Genomic DNA, 26,437 nt, shown 5'->3' with positions numbered 1-26,437 from the left:
CTTATTTCTTGGTTTTCACTTTGGTTCAAATCAGAATTTTGTTGCAGAATGTTATTTGTGCGGGGGAGCAAAGTGGCCTCGAAAAAACTTGTGTTTCTCATCTTGAACTTCCAAAACCTAAATGTTGCTCCCACACACATATTTGTTCATTATATGCTATATAGACCTGACAAGGTGAGCCAAACTTCAAAGAAAAACAGAGCTTGGCACCACACTGAGTCGAATATGATTAAATTCAACATGACACCTGATGTTAAAAAAGGGCTGTAGCTGCAGTTTTACAAATGGCTGTGAAACCGTATCAATGGAGGGGAGATTATAGCGGCGGTATAAGCAGTCAAATCAATCCCTGACTCTTTTTGTAAAAGTCGATAAAAGATCCAGGTTTGGTCCATTAGTCATGATAGCACCCTACTTTACATTGCAAGTGCATAGCAACACTGCTACTGAAAGCTATCAAAGTGGCTTTTTCAATTGTTTCAGTATACGCACACAAGAAGCACATGATAAGTTCGCTTGTATTTACAGCACTATACTCAAATATAGAGCCAAGCCTGAAGTACCCAGTAATGGAATAATCTACCTCCTGATGACACTGAGACACGTTTTCATCATTCAGAAGAGGCACTCAAAGACACTTAATGCTGTTTCTTTTCTCCGTGACTTCTTTTGATTCACAGACATGCCTGGCACCACCTAGTGCAGGAAACGCCACCGGTGTCGGGACATTTTCCTCTCATCACGGCCGACTTGAGGATAAACAAAAGGCACAACTCGGTTTCCGAAAGTGAGAGATGGAGCCTCACACGGAATGATGAATGAAGCACGTCGTGGTCGACTCGTCCTCGCTGGATGGGGACTGATGAGAAGTTAAGTGATCCCAGGATTTGTGGGTGGGATTTAAAAGCTCTGTCTTTTAGCCATTCATCTGCCATGTCGAGAGGGAATGACTCACGCTGAGGGACATCAGATTCCTACCATGAGCTTGATGTGCTGTGTCGTAAAACGTGCTGAGACATAATGCTATTTGTTCCACTCCAGCACGCTGTGATGTCACAAGATGTTACCCCAATCTTGAGCACCGTACGCTTATAGAGACAGTTTTTTAATGCATACTTATTACACTGCGGCCCGGGACTTCATTTATGCTGCAACACTGTAGACGGGTGTGAACAGAAATTGTTTCCAAGGATGAAATTCTTTTCAACTGAGAAAGAAACTACTATTTGATTCCCATAACACAGAAAATGGAAGTTATTCATATATTTTTATAATAGTGTTAGTGCAACATTCAGCTATGAATTTGTTTCACTGTAAATATTAAAGTTTCTTGCGGAAGAATAAATACTCACAACACATTTCAACCACTAAATCGAATGCATTTTAGTGAGATTTTATGTGACAACCTGAAGCGAGGGATTTTATGCTTTTGGTTGTTTTTTTTTACTAATAAAAATACATTTGTTCTCAACCATATTCACTGATATTTGTAAATAAGATCCAGTAATTTGTAGTTCAAATCCAGATGTGTGCAATTTAATCTCAGCCTAAACACAAGTACTCTGCGACAACTTTTTTAAGGTTTGTTAGGGATGTTAGTGGCAGAGTCATGATGTGGGAAACCTCTGTGGGACGAGATGTAAAGTTGATGGTAGGATGTATGGAACTAAATATGGGAGAGACTCGTAATAAAATCAGCCAAACACTTGACGCTGGGGTGAAAGTTCAACCTTAAGCAGGACAACATGTAGCCAGAGCTGGTTTGGATCAAAGTGTATGCATATATTACAATGGCCTGGTCAAAATCCTGACCTAAACCCAATTGAGAACATTGGCACAGCTTGAAAATTGTTGCACTTCTTTCAGTGGGATCCAGGTATGTTAGATGGAAGAGCAGAGGAAACAATCAGTCTATAGATGTGCACAGCTGATAGATGGATACCTCAGGAGACTTAAAGGTGCAATTACAGTAAGTACTGACTCAGAGGCTAAATACAAATGCTCAGTTTTTTATTTGTAAAACATTTTGAAAACCATCTATCATTTTTCATGGTACAACCACAAATTTGACAAAGCGTAAAAAATAAATCTTTTTTTAAAGGCATCGTACACACTAAATGAAAAATGAATGAAAAAGAGTTTCAACACAGTGTGGTTCTGCTCAAACATCTAAATAACTTCTCAAATTAAAGAAGAACAAACCTATTTATAAATGCAGGATTTTAAGAGGCAATCTGGACTTCAATCTGTTAAGTGTGATTATTCAGATTCCTCTCCCAAGTCTGACTGCATCCACACGATAGAAAAGATGGAGAGGAGCCCAGCAGTAAATATTCGATTTGCTGAACAGATTTCACATGCTGTGGGCAATTTTGGTGCAATATTTCTCATACACAAATGTCGTTGCAGCTCTCCTTGTGGGGCCATTCAGAGGTGCGGCACTTAAAAGTTTTAGTCGCTGCACCAAACCGCCAGCCAGCACAAATTGTTACAACATCAAAAACACAGAGAACTTAATCCTGCTGGGTGGCACGATCATGCAGCAGAGGATTAGTCTGTGAAGGTGACTCTACCTGCACTTACACTTTAAGTGTGCCAGGTGCTCATTGAGCCTCTGAATCCAAATGGAGGAGCTGTGTGAGGCATTCTGCTTAACCTAGCCTCCCCACAGTATGACTTACATGTCACCAGCTCGCCCTGAATAAGGACAGATGACCTTTCTCCAGGTTTCCTACAATAAATCAACTCAAGACGCGGTTATTCTTGGTGTGCTCCTTTCGTCGGCCCTTGTAGGAACCAGAGAAACAACGCAGCCAGTCACCTATGCTGTCATACTATTCCTCTTTGATATGTGAATCCGTCAAGTCACACCAAGTCTGAACAAAGGTCCCCACCACTTTCACTGGCATCACTGGTAAAGATGTGTTGAGAGCCTTAAAATAAATTAGTCTTTTATTACGCTAGCGTAATGTCACTCATAAAAAGACTGCTCCAGTTCTCCAACACTGAGACATTCTTTATCTTCCTCACCTTCCTCTACTATGCGTGTGTGTGTCAGCAAGATAAATTAGAGTTCTCATCCAGTCACAGTTTTAATTCTTTAACAACTTTTTAATCATTGCTCTGGCTGTAGGCATGAGCAATGATGTTGGTGGGAAAATCTATTTCTTTTACAGTCTTTTGCAGAATCATGAAGATCAAGCCATATCTCCCTTATTGAACTAGCTTCTCCTGTGTTTCCCATTTTGAAAATGAGATACAAGAAATGGGTGTAACCTACATACAAATATCATTGTGCCCCTAATTTCAGGAGCATCTGAGCTGCTTACCACAAAATTAACATCACGGGGACATTAAATAGAAATCACCACATCACTACACCTACTGTCTTGTTCTTATCAATCTGATAACTACAACTATGAAGATAAGTTAAAGGGTTTTTGATTTTCTTTGTTTTATTTCAGGCTAGAGACCTGCTTCTAATCAAAAGCTCATATTACATAACAAACCTGAAATCTGCCGCTGTGTTAACACACAAAGCTGATAAAATAGCAGTAACGTGAAAAAAAATCTAATTAAGTGCATCATCTTTTGAAGGGGTACAAATGTATCCCTCCAGTGCAACAAATTTCACTTCTTAGAATAAAAGAGCTGAATCAGATTCTTGGAAAATCATATTTGCCTGACCAGCAGATATTTTCTGCCAAGCTTCAGAGTTTTCATTATCTTAAGTGGCTTTTAGGGAAAAAAATAAAAATAAATAAGTAAACGACACAGACCCATTTCCCAAACTAAATGAATATTGACAAATATCCATTAAAGTATATTTTATAACTGCAGATATGAGAGCTACTTTTGTTTATTTAGATATTCAATGAATGTTCAGACTCTAATTGAATTAAGAAAAAAATGTTCACACTTTTCTAGGATCACAGGGATTTGCTTTGGTTATCAATTCAAAATAAACATAAATAAGCAACTAAAATTACTGAGCATTAATTGGCAGCTAAGGTTTCATGGAATATGTTTCCTCCGAAGCAAATCTTGAGTCAAATTTGAAACATATTTATTATGACGTTAAACAAATGTTTCGCATATGCCGCTGCTCCCTCTGTGGAGGTAGCACTTAATTATCAGACCAACTGAATTACTGCTCAGGCCTACCAGCAATGACGACTTGAATTAACGACACATGAAAAGCAATTTTCGTGCCCTGGACGGCCTACAAGGGCACTCTGAGCTTCACACACTATAAACACCCCGTCATACTGATGAGCGGTCTGCCTCCTACATCAGAACGATGTGCCCAGAACTGTAAATCCACCCAGCTTCCCTCATTCAAGCTGATCTGTGACCGCAGGGCGTCAGCTGTGCTGATGTTTCGCTGTCTCATTAAAGTCCTGCACTCTCACCTCCTTCCAGAGCAGGAGAACACAGCCAGGAACAGCTGGAAACGTGTGAATCCCTGATGTGCTACAGCGGTATTCATCCATGCGCTCGTCTGACCATGTTAAATTAAACTTTTATATTTGAACTGCTCAGAGAAGGTTTAAGTGTGGCAACAAAGCAAGCCTTCTCTTACTAACATGAGCATATAATACTAAAATTTGTTTTAATTGGATATGTTTCAAATTAAAGTACAATTGATGGGACATTTTCAGTTTTCTTCACTTAGGCTCTGTTAATGTAACAGAGCCTAAGTGAAGTGAAACTGGTCAAATTATGGTGACCAGTTTTGGTCTGGTTTAATTTTACAGAAAAAAAAAAACACTCCTCCACTTAATTTTATTACATTCATTTGGTGTTATGACAAAAATATTAAGTTTAAAAATGTTATTTTAAACAAAAATAATAGCACTACATCAGAACTGTCAATACTTTGGTGTCGCCCTTTTACAAATAAGACAGGACTTTATCCTCTCTGTTAATATTTCACAAGCTTTGATTAAACAACCATGGAGGAATTTTCATCTCAGCTGTACTGTTTCTTTGTTGATTTGGCCATGTGTTTCAGTTCATTATCCTGCTAAAACACCCGATGGTAATCAATTCTCAGTGGTAGAGTTCTTTGGATTTCTATTTAAAATCTCCTAGTATTTTAAAAAGTTAATAATCCCATGCAAGCTTCCCAACACTTTGGAATAGAAACAGGCAACAGGGGCATCAGAGATCCTCCACCATGCTTAACATTTGGCTGCAGTTTTTTATTAACAAACTACCTGGGGAGCTTATTGCCAAAAAGCTAAATCTAACTGACCTAAGCATATAATTTCAGCTAAAGTGGGAGTAAAGTTTAGCAAACCTTTTCTTTTCTCTAACAGTTAGCTCCCAGGGTTTTCTTTCTTTTTTACCATCTTTAAAATCCTCTTCACTGTGCTTGTTGGCCAGCTAATCTCAGATCCTTATCCTGCCTAGATTTTAGCACCTAAAAGAAATAGGCCTCTGTGTGACCTCACATTACTTACTTCAGGGAGAGTTAATTAGACATTACTAATTGAAGCTGATCCTCTTACAAAATTAAAGCATACATTTTTAAAAGTGCATCCATTATGTTTGTGGGCTTCCAGTAGTTGTTTCAACCATTTTGAATTGTTTTCCTCATGTGAATAAATGCACTCAAAATAAAAATTGATTTCTCTAAAGAGGTCAGAGTGAAACTGTGAAGGTTGACTTTATTTAAGGATTTTTAAACCTTCCTGCAAGGCATGCTAGCAAGTATAACAGGGAAGTAAATAGAACTGTTTCAAAAGGGATAAGGCCAAATAGAGTGGATACTTATATCTCATTGATCTGTTTTTTATGTTAATAAAAGTTCTATTAGCATTTCTTAACAAAAGGAAGTTATTCCATACATTTGAACAATCTTAGTTTAGGTGGAGTGATGAGAACTGGCTTCTGTAATAGGCACTTCATCAGTAAAGAAAATACATTATTTGACTTAAAAAGCACATATCATACTATAGAGTTTAAAATTAATGATGCATGATTTATTTCTTACTTTAAAATCTATAAATATTAAAAGTATGAAAGATAAATTAATCATAATCAGCCTTTTTATTGTTTTTCCAAAGCAAATAATTCATTTTAAAAGCACGTTTGACAACAAGAAAGCCTTTTTTGCCACACCTCTCTTAAAAATGGGAAGTGAGAACCACGCATGGGTGATTTTGTATTATCTGAACCTGCCGTGTCAGATGGGCTATTGTTGTAAATGGGACATGGAGTGTTGTTTTGCATAAAGAAGGTTTTTTTTTCAAGAGAATATAACACATAGATGTGTGACCACTTGTAATTCCAGATAAAGCATGGAGTGAGCAATTTTTTTGACAAAGATCTTCTATGCAGGACATATGGATGCCTTTCTTAGAAGAAAGCAAGGTAGAGCAAATACCTGAGATTGGAAGTATACAGCCAGATCACTGAAGCAACTACATTGAGCTATAATCTCAGTGTTTGTCAGGTAAAACAATGCTTTCTAAAATCATTTGTTAAAGTCAACAGATCTCAATGAATCAATATTTGCCAGTGCTTAGTTTTAGCTTTCACACTTTCTTTTAGGGTTTGGGTATCATCAAAAACTGTGTTCTCAAAATAACATTTTGACAGCTAAACACTGTGGAAAACCTTCCCCAATAAAATACTGATTATGTGGAGAAAAGTGAGGCTTGCGTCACTATTGCATGGTTTGCTAATATAAATGAATCTACTCTTATGAAACAGCTAGGAGTGTTCTGATATCTATTCGTGCAAATCAGAGTAACAATGCTGGCCAGAAGCAGAGAAGAAGTTTATAGTTTTAAACTAGTGGCTAAACATCTATAAGGGGCAAGTGCATCAGCAGCATCAGACACATGTAAAAAATATGCTCTGTTGTTACACACAAACAAACAAAAAGGCCGGGTTAATCTTTTTTTAAGAAAAATGTTGTTGGGACAGAAGTTAGACACTTTTAATCAAACATTAAGTCAAACATTGTCACCGAGTTCGCTAATATAGAAAAAAGATAAGGAGTCCCATCATTATGTTGCCATTTTCAGGTATACACTCTCTTGACTAGATGTTGTGGAAAATCTTCCACAAGATGAAATAAGAAATGGTAAGATGGTAGAGTTATGTCTCAATACATTAGATAATGAGTTGGTTCATTTACAATAATGTTAACCTTTTACGTGCTAAGTAATAGGGCAAACTAGTGCAACATTTTATGAAGTATTACTAAGATTGAATTTTTATGTTTGGGTTTGTTGTGCTTTGTTGTCTTTTCTTATAAAAACAATATGCTGTTGTTGACTATGTATACCAACCTGATCTTTTTAATGCAGATTTAAACAAAATTCAAAATCATTAACTTTATCCAAAATATTTAATATTCAGTAATCTATTTTAGGGGTTATTCTTCTAAACTCAGTTTTTGGTAGCAATAAGTTTAACCAATTGTCTTGTCTGCTGGATCCAACCCAAAACCCAGTTGTGGTCAATCAATCCACATTTAACCTAGACAAATAATTACAACAGAAATGCTTTAAACTCAGTACTGTATAGAAGTGTAAATGTCTGATGTGCTTTTCATGTCTGGATGGCAAATAAAAACCGATCTACAGATCATGGTAGCTGTGCTAGATAATTATAAGACATATTTATATCTTGTATAAATAAGATGACAAATGTATGACGACAACCACACATTTTAATGATGAGTATAAACAATTGACCTCACCTGTGTCAGTGTGACTTTATCTCATACAAGTTTGAAGTATTAAAAAATATGTCTGCATTATGGTAAATTTACATCAGTTCACTGAAAAGGGGGGATTCCGCCTCATTTTATCCATTGTATTAAAAAGACGCTCATAATCAATTCCTTAACAGTAATGACTTTGCAAAGCAACATACATTTCTATTTCTGTCTTAGCTATAGGAAGGAGCCATCACTAAATAAGCACATATGGTATAGTCTCCTGATTGTGCTTGTTTAGACAGTTAACTGAAAGGATGTGTGACAAAGCATCTATGCAGCAATGCATACAACATACTCGCATGTTTTTCTGTTGTTTTTTTTTTTTATCCTAAAGCTCTGTGAGAATAAAAATAGAATAAATAGCTCTACATATCTATAAAAAAAATTGGGAGGACCAAAGTCCAACTGTAAGTGACACTGATTTATTTGAGGTGTATTCTGTATTTCTAAACGTAAAGATTTCAAACTGTATGATTTATAGTTATAGTTTTGCCTCCTCGACTGTGTTATTGCTGCTTCACTTGTGTCATTGACAGATGTTTGAGGATGAAAGAATGAAAGAAATGCAACAGTGAGAAACAAAATAAACCTGTTTTGATTTTGATGGCAAGCCCTATCAAATATTTCTGTGATTTTTAAGTGCAGCCTTTTACTACATAGACTCCCGAGGACATGATTTACTCAAGATCTTTCTTTGCATTTGTATGAAATAAATTTTGCAAAGCTGCTTCTTGCGCTGTGTCCCAGTGTCACACTGAATATATCTACATGAGTAATTCCAGACTGTAAAGTTGGATAATGAACATGTAGCAATCAGAAATAATTCTTCCAGCACTCCTCAAGACTCTGCAGGCCTTTAGAATTTTTTCCCGAAGAGGAAAACTACCTGCTCGGTGAGCCCCACCCCAATGCAAACAGATAAGTAATACCAAAGCAACTTAAGAGGACAGCACTTAAAGGTTTGCTTCTCCACAATGCCCCCGTAGAGGGTCGACCTGCCTGCTCTACTTCTCCCCTGACTGACGGCACACTCCAGAGACGCCACGCCGCAGGACACGCGCACTGATCCAGCCTGACACGCCTGACCTTTCCTGGGCCGCACAGCTGACGCACCGTGCACCGCACCCTGCTTGGCTGAAAAGGCCACGCAAGGCCACGCGAGGGATGCCATCGCAGCCTTCCTTTACCTCTTCTTACTGCCACCGCAGGAGCCAGCAACTTGCATGTGTGAGGAAAGTCAATCTGAGGAGTGTGCACCCACAATACAAGGGCAGGGTATCTGAATTGATATTGACATTCTGTTTGTATTCTCTCAGTGCAACCTCAAAGGTTTTTGTTGGCAGATTTCAACACTTTTATTACTTATTAGAAAGTACAATGGTACTGTCTTCACTCTGACCAGTTGTTTAATTTAATGAATGTATTATTGGGCTAATACTCCTTTCATTAAACAAATCCCAATCAAAAAAAAAAAAAAATCCACCGAAAAATAATGGCTGGCCAGAAAGGAAATCTAACTGCAATGTGTCATGTTGAGAAGGAGAAGCCTCAGAATAGATGCTGCGGGAGGCCACTGAAGAACAAGCAGCGGGAGGATTGTAAGTGCAGAACAGATGCTGCAGCTGTGAAATGAAGAGCTGTCGCATCCAGTGAGCACTTCCCAGAGTACAGAAAACACTTGGCACAGCAGAAATAAATCATGTGCTTGCGTGCTTTGCTGGATGATTGTATTTTTTCTGAAAGAGGAAGGACGTTCTCTGCAGTTCAGAAACCCAGCTTACGTGACGAGACATTTTGGTCAGCGCTCTTTGCGTGTGCTGCGTGCATTTCTGGCACACTGACTTTTTAATGTCCTTGTTTAATGAATAGTCTGGAAACCTAATGCTGCTTTGAAACTCCGTGAGCTCAGACGTGCTTACTGCGCTGAAAAATAGACACATGGACATATAGCATATATAGTATGTTGCTTGTGCACTCATTGCTATGTGCCTCTTTGCATCTCTTTTATGCCAGTAATTGCAAGTGTCTGTAGTGGATGCAGCAGTCTAAAATAGACCCAGTGAATTTTAAATTATTATCTTCATTGCTTTTTCTCTCAGATAACATCAAGCTTGTGCAGTAATTGTAATTTGAAGCAAGTCACTCGCTGAGATGGTAAGAAATCAAGATTTTGTTAGAAAAAAAAGACAATTTAATTAATTTTATACACCAAAAAGACACCTTTAGGCAATATGGATAGCGGTAAAGGTCAGCGAGGTGTGGGGGTAAGTAAGCTTCAGCACCAAAAAAAAGACAACATATCTATTTTATATTTTACGTGCTTTGTTTAGGACAGCAGGGCATTTTATTACACCCCAGAATTCCTTCTCTTCATTTTGACTGGTTCAAGGGCAGCAGAAAACCAGCCTTCATTCATGCAGGAACCACCACTGGCCTCAGATTTATTACACCTGTAGACACAGTCCAAGTTTTCAGACAAAACAAAGGCTATGAACTTGCAAAAGTGTTAAGGCCCTTTGAGTTTTTAGACATTTTGTCACCTTACAACAAGAAACATCAAACTGTTTTGTTTTGACTTTGTAGGCCAACACAATATAGTGCATTATTCTGAAATGGATTAAAATAGAAACATGGTGTTCAAGCATTTACAAGTATATTTTGCCTCAATTACAGTTACAAAGTTTTGAAGTATGCCTCTACTAGGTTTGCATATGTAGATATTGTAATTTTTAATCAATTTTTCTTTGCTGTGTAGCTTAAGTTCAGTGAGACTGGATAAGAGGACACAGTGTCCTCATGACAGTCAAAACATTACCTGCATTTGTTGCATTATCTGACATATTTTCTTTAGTTTCCACTGTCTGTCAATTCTGACCAGTTTGCTTATCAGTGTGGACAAAAAGCATCTGAACAACATAATGCCACCACCACCATGTTCCACCCATTTGCTAAGGGTTATGTGCAGTATTACTTTCTCACCCAACATAGTATTTTGAATGTAGGTTAGAAAGATCAATTTTCATCAAATTTGACCAGATGAAACTTTTTCCACATTTGCTTTTTCACTCTTCTGCATGACCTGTGGCACATTTTAAAGGAGACTTTCTTTCAACAATGGCTTTCTATCTGCAACTTTGTGGACAGCTTATCACACCTGACCTGTGGATCCCTGCAGCTCCTCTGTGGTTAACATGGGCTTGTTAGCTGCATCTAAGATCAGCTAACATCCTCTCTACCCATCCAGTCAGTTTAGGTGAAAAACCTGGTATTGTTGGGTTTCTAGTTATCATAGTATTTTCATTTTTAGATCACACTAAAGCACAATAAAATACAATGCAATAACATGAATATTTTTGAGGAAGAAAAGTTAACGATTATCAACACTTATTGACCCTCTATGCAAGCTAGCGCATGGATCTGTTTTCCCCTACATTTTTACTAGATTTTATTTTTGCCAAAGGTTTGATCTGGTTATCAAAGGGCATTTAGTATTGTTTGGAAGGTGGCCCTTCAAATCTGATGACCACTTTCATGTTTTTCTGTATAAAAGGTGAAAATATGATTGAAATGGTGCCTACAGATGTGTAAATGTTGTGGTTCAGGGGAAATAAAATGAGCTGAACAAGTCTGACTTTAAAAATTTTTGCCTAAAAAAGCACCACTTTCAAATGTTTTGTTTTGTTTTTTTTCCTGGGAGCTAAAAGCATTGATTGTTCTAACTGAAACAGCCTTTAAAAGATGGATACACAGAGGTTGTAATTAAATGAACCAAAGAACACTTGCTGAATAGAAAAGTTAGAAGTGGTTAAAGAGTTGCATAGGGGCGTATTTACTGAGAATGACATGAAATGTAACATAAATGCATTCACCTAATTGTTACAAAGATAAGCGAATAATATAGGTTGTTACACCAGAATTTTGCATAAGACAATATTTTAGCATTTATCACAAATTCCTTCTCAATCCTTTGTTTATAACCTGCAGCAGTTTTTAAACGTCACGGGGTAGGGAGCCTGTTAATTTAATACCTTTTATTCCTCTGGGCCTCCTTCTTATCCATTACGACCGGAACGCAGTTCGTCAGCTCGGTCCAGTCCGCGTGCAGCCCGCAGCTCCAGCCCGTGGAGAACCGGGAGAAGAGCCAGGACTCCTCTTTGCCCGGCCGGTGGCAGGTGCACTTCTTCTGGCCGGGCTTGCAGTCGCACGGCTGCTCCAAACGAATATTCCTCACCAGATGCCTGCCGAAAGTGGTCCCGCCGGTCTTCTGGATGTGCAGGAACACGATCACGTCGTCCCCTTTGATGTTGAACTCCACGTGTCTGTCCAGGTCTCTCTCGGTGAAGTTAAATTTGGACGGCAGCTTCGGCGGACCGTCATCGTCCAGGTCGGAATCTCTGTAGAAGTCATCGGCGTCCTGATACGGGGAAGAAAGCAGGCTCACCCCTCTGAGTCTCTCCTCGGACTTAAAGTGGCACGAATTGCTGCCCGCTGGACAAATGTACTGATAACCTATCATGACAAAAAGGACTGCCAAGATGGGAACCAAGATGAGCTTGCTGGATCTCTCATCCATTATATCTCAGGATAGTGTCTTCATTCCATTACTGTAAATAACAGGTATCACCCGGGGGCTGTTCGGACGGAGATCAGTATTCCTTCATTTCTTTTTTTATTATTAATTTCATTATTTAAAGCGCCACATGTTGATCACCCTCCTGACACGCGTGATGTGGACAGACGAAATGGCTTTTAAAATGATCCACGCCGTCTGCGCTGCGCTGCCTTGGGAATGTCCAGATTCAAGAGTCATGGCATGCAAATCTGGGGCTGTCCAACTTCTGAAGCCGCCGTGAAGCTGCATCTGCTCCGACCACTCCGATGAAATGGGAGGAAAAATATATAAAGAAACAAAGAGATCAGAGAGTTTTTAGCTTCACTCTCTTTCACCTGTACAGGCTCAGTTCTGCTCGGACAGCTGCATCCTGTCTGCACGGACGGGCTGAGACTCACTGACTGGCTCAGCTGAAAGCGCTGCTTTTTGAGAGGATGCTGCTGCTGCTGCTGCATCTGAACCGACACGCGTTATGCCCTCCTCGTGGATGGACTGGGAGAGAGCTCCACGGCTCATACCCCTATCCTATTCACCACATAATCTTGTTTTACAGAGAGAGAAGCCAGAAGCACGATAGACACAGACAAAATAGAGATGTAAACCCATATTTAAATACCTAAACCCTATACTTCTCAAACACATTCATTCCACTTTTAAATATTAAAAACAGAAACATATCTATCAGAAAATCTTTTATCATTAGAAGTAAAATTTAAAATAAAACAAGGTCTGCAAAATTTGTTACATATAAGACGGTGGCTTTGTATTGTTTTCAGCCTCTCAAATCAATACATTGACTGCTATGGTAGCCACCTGTCTTTCTGAAGCATGTCTCATCCAGGTTTGCACAAACTGAAAATTTTCCATTCCTCTTTGCAGATACTTTCTGTCTTATCCACACTGGTGCTTTTTAGCAAGCAGCAATTTTCACTTAATTACCTGGCTACAGGTTGAATTTAGATCCAACAACACATAAAGAAGTTGTGATCAAAAGCATAGTATCTCTGTCTGTATGTTCTGGGTCAATAAACAGATCAAGGATGATTCTTTATTCCAGTCTGAATCCTTTTGTAGCCTTTAGCGGCTGTATTATTAATGCTGCTCTATCTATCTGTGTGTCTGTCTGTCAGTCTGTCTGTCTGAGATTAAGGAATGATTAGTAGAGTAAGAGGAACTCCATCAGTATCTTCTTGTGGGTCACAACAAGTGATGGAAACTGGCATATGTCCTCAGCTTTCTGCCTCGTCTTCTGTTTTGTCTCCCAACTCCTTTGCCCCAGCATCACTCCTCTTCCTCTTCTTCTCTCTGGCTGTTCACCTGAAATCTTGGTCATTCCATTGTCAGACATGCAGCATCAAGACCTTCGAGCTCTTTCAGAAAACTGGTTGATCATTGGTTGATCTAATGCTTCACACATTTACTTTTGTTGGAGAAACCCAGGATTCACCTGGGAGCAATGTAGGACACATTTAGAAAAATAAAGTCTAATGTAAATGTATAGGATTATATGCTTTCCTTATTATGACAACTTGTTCAAGCCTCTAAGGCTTATACAACAAACCTATGCTTAAATGTTGTGGAGGATGAGGCTATTCAACAGGGACCCATATAATACAATTTGATCCATATTACATAAGCAATCAAAAGTGTAAGAGAAAGCAGAGAATTGTACATACTCACTTGAATTGATTGTCCAAAAGCATTTGTGACCTGTTTGCAGAAATGAGACACTGCTTTTCGATGTGCATAAGTGACAATGATTTGATGACTGAGCAAGTGGTGAGAATTTCAATTGTGTTCTGAGAAATGCACCGAAGCGACTGAGAAAAATTAAAATGGAATCAAATTAGAACATTTGATTTTAAGGAAAATCGTGGTTGAAAATGAATACCTCTATCTGCTTTTTAAATGAGACTCATTTCCACCGCTGAGGTGCAATGGCTTGGAAAGAGTAATTCCCTCAAGTTCTATCCCTGCACTTTCGGTTTGCTAGTACATTTTAGTTTAAGACTTGAGAGCTCAAGTTGGAGAATGTGGCTTTATCAATTCAGTGAGGAAGGAGTTTATACAAGCATGGCCCTGAAATTTAAAGTTGGATTTAAAAATGAAATCTGAAAGGACTAAATAACAGGACAGATGTGAACTCTTCTTTTGCTCTTAACTGATTAAAAACATCTTGTTTTGAGTGATCATCAGGAGACAATTATTTGTTTGAACTTAAGTTTAGCTTCACAGCTGGATTTTAAAGTTCAATCCATGGCTTGATCAAACCCTGCTCTCAGGGGAATGTTCAAACATTCACACTGTGTATTTGGGATAGTTTTCCTTGTGTAACTTTTAATTCTGTTCACATTTCAACCACCTAGTTAATAGTTGGATAAACCAGAGTCCTTCAATTTTCCAAACTTTTTGTATCACTGGCAGTGAAGCAAACTACCAACTTAGTGCTACTTCTGACTGTTAATACAATAAGACTACACAAACTACACCGATAGAACAACCAGTTGTGTTGTTGCTTTAACCATCTGGTGCCAAACTTTTATATTTACATATGAAAAGAAACAAGCTAGAATGTTCAAAAACAACCCAGGAGCCACCAAGACTCAAATCTTGGAAATTGCTGGACCACCAGTCAAGCCAGTGATATAGTCAGCGACTGATAACGTGCCACTTAGGAATAAAGCCTGTGATTAAAAAATGGCACCATCTTAGCTCAGTTAAAATTTGTAAACACCAACATAGAAGACCTAAATATTAGCAGGAGAATAAATATAGTTCATTGACGGTGTATAGTCAGAGCGTTTTGCCCACAATGACAAGAAAAAAGTTTTGAAGAGACGAGGTCTTTGCTTTATACCTAAAAAACATAGTTACCAACTGGTGCACTGCACAAAGTGGCTGGGACCTCCAATTCTGTAGCTTTTCCTCAAATTAAAAGCAAAATACTTAAACCTATTTGTATAACTTTATAACTTGTGCAAACAATTACATAAATAAAAAATCATTCATTTCATTTCATTAGTTTTTATTGAATTCCAATAAAAAATTCAAAACTCTCACCATAACATCAATCCGTCCGTCCGTCTGTTCATCCTTCTCTAAATTTTAAATGAACTTAATAAAATGAAATAAACTGGCTGTTTGAGAGACATTGCATCAGTGAAAACATCTCAATGATTCTCTCAGAAGAAAATACTTGAATCAGACCATTAAGGTCATTTTTAGTTTAGAAATTATGGAACAGAAAGCATGAGCATGAAAGAGATGTAATTATTTTGAGCAAAGGCACTACAGCTAAAACTGTGTTTACAAGAGGTTGTCTGGTCCTTATTCTTATGTATTCAGCTTTTTTTCCCAATAAAATAAATAATTTTGTTCTGTTGTATTTATTTCAAAGAAGGATGTTCAAAGACAGAGGTAATGGGCTTCCACTCATACATAGTCTGAAGTAAATTCATGAATGATCATGAGTTGTCATTATGTTACTCTGATTTTTTTTTTCTATCTTCAGATGAATCAATAGCATGAAAAGCATTTCAATAATGAATTGGTTTAGGTATTTAATTCTCTTACTGACCCTGGAAGTGCAGAACATTTTTATTCCCCCATCTGTTCTACATACAGTACAGACCAAAAGTTTGGACACACAGTTGTGTACTTGTTATTATTCAGGGACAAGGTTAATGGATGCCTATACCTCTTGTCAATATGAAGGAGATGAGGAACATCCTATCCTAGACAAGTTGCCAGTTTGTAACAAAGCCAACACATGTGATAAGCAAGACACTGATGTTTTTCAAACAACTTAGAATTTCCAAGAAATCTTGGATGAGGGCTGACAACAGTTCAATTCAATTCAGTTCAATTCAATTCAATGCAGTCAATGTCCTTCATTGAGCTTGAAAAGTTGAGTTAGTCTTAAGAAAGGTGGCTTTTCCAGTTTGCAGGGTGAGGAGGAGAAAATGTATACTTACAAAACCAAAAACACAAAGCCACAAATGTATTTTGAGAAAAATATGAATGGAATCAATAATTCAGAGCAACATCAGATGCCAACAATTAATCAAATCCTTAGATGCAGAACCGAAGAGGTGGCTCGAGGTTAGGCACTCTAGCCCTAAAAAGTTTGAAGTGGATTAAATGTGCGGATGGCACCATTATCTTCACTGGATATTTCCTTAGTTGCATTTGTAAGTAAGACAAATTTGGAAGGATGCAAAATTTTAAAAACGGAATATACAACATTGAAGTGTTTAGAAATATTGCACAAAATTTGGTGCACATTCTAATGGCAACATTCCAAAAACGGTGTTTTGTCAATACCACAAAATATTGTCTGCTATTTGAAAATTTCAGTTTAAATTATTTATTTTAAAATGTGCTTAGTTTAATTTGATTACTTTATAATAAATGTTTACAATGTTTAGATTCACAAAAATGTGACACTGAGTGTCTTAGAGTCTCAATTTGTATGTGCTACATTGCTCATGAGATCGTTCACAACATCCCCTGGTGTTTTGAGGAAAAATGTATGGAAACAAGCTTCAGTCTTTTTAGCTGTCTGCCGCTGTGCCGGAAAATTTCTCACATTTTCATAGGTTTTTATTTAATCATACATCTACTATCAGCTTTTGTTATGCTTTGAACTAATTTATTTTACGTGCTTGAAAATAACAGTGTGATATTTATTTCTTTTGATTTTTTTACATTGGTCTAAATACGAATAACGGTTTACGTGAGTAGCGTGTCACACAAGCCCAGTTCCTCGCTAGCCTTTTCCAGCTAGCTTCCCAAAATACCAACGTGAAGCCCCCTTGCTTGTATGGAAGCGGTCGGCATCACCAGCCAGGTGAGACCTAGTATATGTTTATGATCGATAATAGCAGTAACAGTCGTAAAGTACACTGTAATAAACGAAAATTGTTGTCTTAGTCCGTCAGTTTATTACTTTCAGAGTTAACGATGCTCGTTTTCAGTCTGCAGCTGGGTAAACTTCACTCTGTTCCCTGAATGTAGGAGCCGTTATTTTATCATTACAAGCATAACTCCATACATGTCACTAAACCTCTCTAGTGTTGATAAAAACCTACCACAGTCTTACTGACTTTAAGTTTGTACACCTCACCGTGTTAGTAGTGTTTTCTTTTTTTGTTAGCTAATACTACTTGCAGTAACTACGTGGCACTGACGGGCACTTTTTCAGACTGACGAGCTGAGCTAACGGAGGTGTGTTTGCCCCGGTTAGGTTCATGTTCCTCCGTGACAATGAAGAAGGTTTTACTACTGTCACTACTGCTGCTGAACATACATCAGGGTGTAGCAGCTCCCAAAGGCGTCACGGCCAGCCTCAAAGCCAAGTGGAGCATGACCCCTTTCCTCCTGGAGACAAGGTACATTTGTGTTCACTGGGAACACGTACGGAAATCTCGATAAATGTGTAATAAGTAGGACCTAATCCACTTTGAAATCTTAAATGTAAGCCCTGTACTTTTCGGTAGTAATATAATCTTTTATGTGATTTTGTTTCTAATATTTGTTTTCTGGCAATGACAGATGATAAAAATAATATCAATTCATTAGATTAATTTTAAAGTCCAAATATGAACTCAACACTCAAAAGGTTAAACAAAATATTTTGGCTGCTAACTTCTTATTAAACCCTACTTTATAAAAAATATAGCTGATACAAATAGGAAATATCTATATATGTATTTTGTTTTATTAAATATGACTACATTGGGTTTGCGTTACATCAAGACACTCCTGGGTTCAAATTCAAGACCTCTCTGTGCAACTATTTTCTCTGGGTAAAATTTCCTCCCACAATTCAAAAGTATGCATGCTATTTTATCTGGAGATTTTAAATTGCTGTTAAGTATGGCTATATGTGTGAATAGATGGTTGTCTCAATTCAGCTTAATCTCCTTATGCATTAAGAAAAGCAACCTAATTTAATTAAGTTAATGCTACTATTAGACTTCTCTCAGTGTTACTCTATAAAGAGCACAATGGCAAAAACATATTTTATATGTGGATTTAACTTTTTTTGTATATGTCATATCAAATGAGTTATAAATAAGTGATTTAACAGAACTGTCTGACTTTGTCATAATTTTAACAGCATTAGGAATCATATTTGTATTTGTGTTTAAGTAAAAGCAAAATTAGTAGTTTTTGCCCTAAGTTTTTGTTAAATACTATGAGGCTGTAAAACTGCAGTGTTCTTACTTGAAGTTATCAATTAGTGGGAATCTCATAATGACCCTTGTCTGTCTGGAATGAATTATCCGTTACAGGAACAAAGATCTCTGCTGAAAGTCATGTTTGTGGTGTAAAACATCAGAAGTGGAGGACTGCTATTCCTGAAATTTATGGCTTAATGTTATCTGAAAATTTTGCAATTACTGACTGAGCTATATATATTTTAATTAATTATCTCTTTCAATGACGCAGTGAGTTTATTGGAGAAGATGGAAGTGAAAAATTCTGGAACTTTGTTGACACTGTAAAGGAACTCACTGTTTACAAGCAAGGAGGTTTGTGTTCTAAATGTTTTTCCTTACAAGTCGACATCATTGCAACAGATTTAGGATTCAGCCATTTATCTTGACTATTTTATTTTATTATTTTTTAGAATCTGTGCGCTCATATTACAACTTGATCATCAAAAAGGCAGCTCAGTTTCTCACACATCTTCAAGTGAACCTCCTCAGATTTGCTCTGGCCATGCGGTCCTATTCACCAGCTGTCCATGCATCTCAACAGGTAAGGATTGCTTTAGAATATCACTGTTATTGCTGATGTCCATTTTACATTGTGTTTTTTCATTGTGATTTCATTTTTGTTTTGATTTTTAAGCCAACCCATAAGTGCTTTCATTTAACTGCAACTAAGCCTTTTTTCAATCAAGTTCAAAGCTAGGCTTGGTATGACAGAAAACAATATTCATTCCTGGTGAAAGGTGGTACCAAGACACTTTAGCTCAGGAGTCTCAAACTCAATTTACCCAGGGGCTCCTGGAGGTAGAGTCTGGGTGAGGCTGGGCCGCATTCACACACAGGGTCTCCTCAGCCAAACCTTTCTGATTGCCTATTACCATATTTGGCTGTAGTCAGGCGCTGTAACAGCTATAATTGTGTAGTGTCTCTTTAAGATACTCTAGTATTGCTAATGATGTCAGAAGTATGCGCCACGGCTTCTCTGTAGAGAGCGTGGGAGAAACGTGCTAGACGGACATGTTAGCTCCCTAACTTTTTAGTAATGTTACGGGTTGTTTGGACGCTGCTCAATTTTCATGTCTGATAATATAGCAGCCGTTCAACCGGGCTTTGTAAGGTTGGTGAAGAGCGTATTTATTAAAGGACAACACTGTGGAATTCCCAGTACCAGAGTGGTTGTGAGTTTTTGACCGTCCTGACGAATCTGCCGCCTCCTCTCCTCCCTTAAACACAACCCAAGCGTTACAGCGCCTAACCTTAATTACGTTACACTGATCAGCAACTTCCAGGTGTAGACTGGATGCTGAAGCACGTGAAGCGGGAGCGGCCGCGGAAATTGCGCATGTACCGCATGCACATAATGACAAATAGAAAATGTAAATAGGCCCGGCCGATGTCCCACCCCCAAGAGCAATATACTCCACCGTGATTGGTAAGTTCGTTCAGCTTCGCACACAACACTGAAAAGTGCCAATTATATCAAACTCGCGGGCCGCACTAACATTAAACTTTCATATTAAGGCGGGGGCCACAAACTATCGTCCCGAGGGCCGCAGTTGGCCCGCGGGCCGCGAGTTTGAGACCCCTGCTTTAGCTGCAGACATTGGAATATTGTTTTTGCCCTCAGTTTAAAGCCAATAAAAATTTCCAAAAAATACATATACAGTGAACAGAAAACAAATGAGGACACTCTGAGAGGTGTAGTATAAACTAAACATGAACAAAAAAACCCTCTAGAACATTCTAGAACATCTAATGAAAAATGCAGTTTCTGGTGACAAAGGAATTAGGGCACCCACACATTTGTTTCAAAAAATTACACACAGGCATATCAGTTTAGGTGCACATGATAAAAATATTGTTACTCAGCATTTTTAAGGAGGTTTGGCTTGTTTAAATCCCAGACTTCTCATCTGTTCTGCTTCAGACTGTTGAAGTGAGAATGAACACTATGCTGAGATCCAAAAGAGCTTTCTGACTCCTCCAGGAGAAAGACAGTTGCTGCTTGTGAGTGTGGGGAGGGATTCAAAGTGGATTTGAAATCTGGTATTTCACAGTACAGAAAATAGTCACTAAACTGCCAAAATTCCCATGTCTGGCAATATAAAGCACCACAAAAGGAGACTGCAGTATGTTGTAAGAAGTTTCAAAAAACCCCTACAATGTAATCTGAGAAGTTACAGTAGTCCCTGACCACTCTGTATTGAAAGTGCATGCCTGTATGATCAATAGAGGCTGGACAACTTTGACATTTATGGGATATAAACAAGGAAGAAACATTTCCTTTTTGAGAACACCATGGAGGCCAGATTTAATGATGCTAGAGAGAACAAGAGAGAACAAAGACCTGGATTCAGTAAGGATGTTCCTTGAACAGAGGAACATAAAACTGGATTATTTAGACACCAACGCTGAGGAGATGTTTGACATAAACCATATGCAGCATCCCAGAAGAAGACTATGCCAACTGTGATGCTCAGAGCTGGAAGTGCCATGGTTTTGTGGTGCTGCATGAGGACTTGACTGCTTCCCTATCATAGGATTGATTTAAGATGTATCAGAAGATGATTGAGGGAAACACAAGACCACATTTGAAAAAAGAAAGCCGGAGCAGAATTGGGCCTTTAGATGTCACAATGACCTAAAATATACCAGAACACTAAATCCTAGTCCATGTCAAAGCCCAGATTTTGGTCTTAGTGAGATGCTGTGGGGTGACCTGAAACAGATGGTACATTCAAGAAACTCTGAAAACACTTTACAGCTGAAAGTGAGAAGAGGAGCAAAACTTTCCTCAGACTGATGTCAGAGATAGTAGATAGCTACAAGAAGTATCTCACTGAAGTTATTTTAGCTAAATCAAGTATGAATATCGATTAAAGCGTAAAGAAAAAAATACTGATATGTGAACATTTCCTTTAAATGAAGTAAATATTTATTAAGTGCACATCCCCTCCCAAAACCCAAATTATCCCCAACAAAAAACTAAGACTAAAACACATTTACTTATTTAAGTTGGGGCATCACAGTTGAGAGCAGAAAACTCACAGCACCTTCCTTTGTTATTTAAAAATCATCCTGGTTTTAAGGTAGATCAGTACAGAGAAGAGAAAAGAAACATGCTGTCCAGTTCTTAAAATTATGCTACATGTAAGAAATGTCAGCTGGATTGTGAGAGTTTTAAGCAGTAAGAAAAGAGCATTTGAATAGAGTTATGTTTCCATTTATTCTATCCGGCATGTATTTTATTTATCATCTCAATTTTGTGGATTGAGATGTTTATCCTTCACTGCATAATGATTAAAAAAAGTTTAGCATTTTACCTAAGTAGGAGAAATATAATGTAATGGGTAACTCTGTGAAAATCTATGAAAAATAAAGAGAGCTCCTTGAAGCAGTTGCTCTAGCTTTTGGATATTCTTCAGTTTGGTTGTGGTTATTGAGAACAATATTAGGCAAATTCATTAGGTGTTCATTGACGGTGTAGTTATTCAGAGATTGGTATTGTAGGAAACACAATGTGGAATAAAATGAAGTTTGTTTCATACTTGCTGTAAAGATTTTTGTTGAAGAATTATGGAAAGAGAAGCTCTTATTTAACAATTTCTTATACTTTTCTTTTGGATATATAACGTTTTAATTGCCAAGGCTAATCTTTGTTGTGTTTTGAACAGATAGCCAGTGATGAGCCTCCGCCTGAGGCTTGTCCTTCCTTTGTCTCGATTCATGGTCAACATAGCTGCAGCACCAAGGACATCAAGAAGCTCCTTAAGGAGGCAGCAGGCAGGTACCGTGGACTGCAGCTGTTTTTGATGATAAAATGAATTAAGTATAGAATAGAAACCAACTCTTTTTATTTTCCTGAGGGTTACTCTGACTCAGAAATCTTTTTTTTCCCAACTTTCTGAAATGTTTGCAGGCCAAAACCATACTTGTATAAGAATGATCACACATATCCAGCAGTCAACAAAACTGATATGCCTGTTGTGATCCTCTATGCTGAAATCGGAACCAAGAAGTTTAACTTGTTTCATAAGGTGCTGTCGGAGAAGGCACAAGAAGGCAAGCTTATGTATGTTTTGCGGCATTTTGTAGCGGTGAGTAGTTGGATCAATTTTTTTCTACTTTTCTTGACTCAAGATTGGGTATAGGCAGAAACATTAGTTATTGTCCATGACCAATGGACCAACATTCAAGACAAATTAACAAAGACTATTTTACTAATAGTATTATTTAGAAGGATAAAGTGGTTTTTATGCTTCACTTGCTGCTTGAACTGTGAAATAATTCATTCAGCTGTAGTTTTTTTTTGCACAAGTACAGTTTATTATTTGCTTTTTGTAACAATTTGTAACATTAAATGTACTAATCTTCGGTTTTCATTAGTTGGAGAGTAGTTAAGAGCAGCTGTTATCATTCTGCATGTATATTTAATATGCTTGCATGCAAATAAAGCTAAATGTCCATGTTTGTGTCGTTTTCCCCCCAAAGTGCTTAAACCTGGTCTGTTTAAACAGCCACTTATTGTAGGCTACATGATTCTCACATAACATTAACAATGTCCTGTTTTAGCTGCTTGTTTTCTCTAAGAAATACTAATTCAGTAATTAACAGGCTAATTACAAATTTTTCTTTGTATTATTGGGTGAATATTGTGATGGTGATATTAGATGCGATAAACGCACCTTTCTGACATTAAAAATCTTGACTAAAGCCCACCTGAATATATTATTTATTGCAATGCAATGGAATATTTTTTGACACTTGAAATATGATATGCACCAAGTTCTTTATTTCAAAAAACCATATGTAGCACTACTATTGCACACATGAATATTGCAATGATTTTAATAAATCACACAGAAGTTATTTTATTCATACATCAAAGAATGCACTAAAGTTGTTTATCTTTAGGCCACTTGTGATTGACAATGTTGCCAGTGACCTTTCAGTACCATTTCTAAAATGCTAATTTGACAAGAAATCAGTCAGAGATATAAGATGGTCAATTTGAAGACTAAAGCGCATACATACAGTACAGACCAAACGTTTGGACACACCTTCTAATTCAATGGGTTTTCTTTATTTTCATGACTATTTATAAGGCAAGAAATCCCACTTATTAACCTGACAGGGCACACCTATGAAGTGAAAACCATTTCAGGTGACTACCTCTTGAAGCTCATCAAGAAAATGCAGAGTGTGTGCAAAGCAGTAATCACAGCAAAAGGTTGCTACTTTGAAGAAACTAGAATATAAGGGGTATTTTCAGTTGTTTTACACTTTTTTGTTTAGTGCATATTTCCACATGTGTTATTCATAGTTTTGATGCCTTCAGTGTGAATCTGCAATGTCAATAGTCATGAAAATAAAGGAAACTCATTGAATTAAAAGTGTGTCCAAACTTTTGGTCTGTGCTGTACATAAAAGTACATAAAACCTTTAGCACCTTTTGGAGGAAAAAAAATACATATGTAATATATGTTTCTTCTAAATACTATTTGGTTGTGAGATTAAAACAAAATTTTGGTTTTATATTTTAGAACCTCAAAAACCATTAAACTTAAAAATAAAACGTAAAGCACAGAAATTGAGGTTATGTGCAACAATAACAACAAAAAGTATCAAGTCATAACTGGCAAGATGCTGTGTCTTTACATTTACATGTTCATGTTACTTTTACAGGAGCAGATATAAATTTAACATCACTCTGCATGTTGACAATTAACCTTCTAAATGAAATATTGCCAAAGTGCAGCCTGGGGGCTTTATTAGTCCTTGGAATAATTTTGTTTGACCCTCAACCACTGTTCAAGAATGGCATAATTTTTTGTTAATTCATGTAATGCTCTCAAAGTTGGAAATGTTGGGTGTGATTCATGGTTGTTTTTCTATTAGCCATGTATTTTTGCTTTCATTTTAATTGTGTAGAAAATTGGATTACAAACATTAAGTGACTTTTGCTCAAATACAGACTGCAGCACATTCATTCATTAAATTTGATCTCTAGATCAGAATTGACTTAGAACAAATATTCTTAACCAACAAGATGATAAGTAGTTTAGTTAAAAAAAAATTTTTTTGAACTTTTTTAAATAAAGCAAATGTGTTTTAGATCTGTAATATTTTACAGAATCTCTGTTTGATTATATTTATTGCATGTTTTGTTTATAGGATGAAAACAGTCAGTAGATATTTTTTTTTAGTTCTGGCCTGCAAGTAGTTTCATCTTTACAGTTTTCCCCCACTTGGCAAAAAATTTGGGCACCACTGTGGGAAGCTATAATTTTGATGTACCGTAATTGTGTATTTTGGCAGGTCTACAAAGCAGCCCTTGTGGCAGCTTTTTCAGTGTTGACAAGTCACAATAATTTGAAAGGAAAATGTACAAACAAACCAATGTGTTTCCTTTGCTTCAATTGCTTCAGAAACCAAAACCTCAAAAGGTGCTTTTATCAGGATATGGTGTTGAGTTGGCCATCAAAAGCACAGAATACAAAGCTGTGGATGACACCAAAGTTAAAGGTGAGTTAGCGTCTTATCATGCAGTGTGTGCTGGATCCTGCTGTCTATGCTAATTTTGGATGTACCTGACATTTTGTAGATTCAAAGACGGTTATAAATGCTGAGGATGATGAGAATGATGAAGTACAAGGTTTCTTATTTGGAACATTAAGGTAAGTCACAAAACTGTATCATTAGCAGCACCAAATGTTGTTTAATCAGCTAAATTTTATGTTGTTTTTGCTGGATGTGGTTTGGTTATAATAACTACAGTTACTGTCAGAAATAATAAACACCTCCATTTATTTTAATAATGCATCAAATATGTGTTGTTTTTTTCAAAAAGCAAGTTTTTGATATGGTGCTCTGTACAATTTGAATGGATGATGTACTTTTCTAAAGTAGTAATTTTTTCAAGATTTTTTTTTTTTTTTTTCATTTACTCAACTTCAATTTAGTATTGGAGTTGGGTGATTTTGAGTTGTTTTTAAGTCTATCTCCCAATGTCCATGGTCTAAAGTGACGGTAAAACATAGTAAAATCTTAGGACATCAATATCATCCCTTATTTGCTTCTGACATGACCTTCCAGCGAGGCAGTGATCCCAAGCACACTTCCAATTAAGTGAGAAATTCTGAAATGTCCTAGAGTGGTCTTCTGCTTACTAGATTTAAATTGATTGAAAATGTTAGGTGAGATTAAAGGGATCCAGTTACAGCATAGAAACCATAAACATCACTGACTCTGAGGCTTTTAATGTGAAGAAGGCAAAGACTCATATCGAGAGGTGGAAGAAGCTTCTCAGCACATAAAACTGTTTAAAAGTTATAAAAAAGATGCTCGGCAAAGCAATGAAACGTCTACTTAACAAATAAGCATGTATGGAATTGTTTAAAATATTTAATAAATTTTTAATATCCATATATCTGGTATATTTAATATTTCATCTTTGAAATGTATAACCCTTATCTTTCATCAACATCGATGTCATTTGATATGAGGGGTGCTTTGCTCAAGCTTCCTTTGCCTGCCTTTAGAACATCTCACCCTGAGCTCCAGGAGCAACTTGGCGAACTTCGAAAACATCTGCTGGAAAGTACCAACGACATGGCCCCTCTCAAAGTGTGGGAGATGCAAGGTGATTGGCAGAAGTGTTTTTATGGATCTGTTATTGGTTTCAGTTATCATACACTGGAAACACTCAATAAAATGGTAAACACTATTGACACAATGAAAATTATTAGGAAGCCATAATTATTCTTACTGTTTCTAAAACAATTCATTAATGAAATATTGATTATTACGGCTGTAATGACATTTATTGTTCATTGTTACTTGTTTGAATACATTGTTTTATTCTTTTTC

General features: G+C 37.2%; 2 protein-coding genes across 4 annotated transcripts in view; one reads left to right on the top strand and one right to left on the bottom strand.

Moving 5' to 3' along the window:
* The window catches only part of hs6st3b (heparan sulfate 6-O-sulfotransferase 3b), a 77,607-nt gene extending 63,653 nt beyond the window's left edge, over nt 1–13,954 (bottom strand). Inside the window, exon 1 of one of the 2 annotated variants that reach the window (XM_032568557.1) lies at nt 11,767–13,954. In XM_032568557.1, coding sequence (XP_032424448.1) covers nt 11,767–12,311 — 545 coding nt within the window. In that variant the 5' untranslated portion in view covers nt 12,312–13,954. The remainder of the gene's footprint in view (nt 1–11,766) is intronic. The other variant, XM_032568556.1, reaches the window with a different exon arrangement.
* Nucleotides 13,955–17,081: 3,127 nt separating this feature from the next.
* Nucleotides 17,082–26,437, top strand: part of uggt2 (UDP-glucose glycoprotein glucosyltransferase 2) — a 45,534-nt gene continuing 36,178 nt past the window's right edge. For both annotated transcript variants that reach the window (XM_032567422.1, XM_032567423.1), the window contains exons 1-9: nt 17,082–17,199; nt 17,596–17,740; nt 18,804–18,886; nt 18,985–19,115; nt 22,243–22,355; nt 22,488–22,665; nt 24,997–25,093; nt 25,173–25,245; nt 26,110–26,210. In XM_032567422.1, coding sequence (XP_032423313.1) covers nt 17,616–17,740; nt 18,804–18,886; nt 18,985–19,115; nt 22,243–22,355; nt 22,488–22,665; nt 24,997–25,093; nt 25,173–25,245; nt 26,110–26,210 — 901 coding nt within the window. In that variant the 5' untranslated portion in view covers nt 17,082–17,199; nt 17,596–17,615. The remainder of the gene's footprint in view (nt 17,200–17,595; nt 17,741–18,803; nt 18,887–18,984; nt 19,116–22,242; nt 22,356–22,487; nt 22,666–24,996; nt 25,094–25,172; nt 25,246–26,109; nt 26,211–26,437) is intronic.

This window comes from Xiphophorus hellerii, chromosome 7, assembly GCF_003331165.1.
Source record: "Xiphophorus hellerii strain 12219 chromosome 7, Xiphophorus_hellerii-4.1, whole genome shotgun sequence".
In the NCBI taxonomy this organism is placed as follows: Eukaryota; Metazoa; Chordata; class Actinopteri; order Cyprinodontiformes; family Poeciliidae; genus Xiphophorus; species Xiphophorus hellerii.
This window is presented reverse-complemented; position numbering and strand designations above follow the sequence as displayed.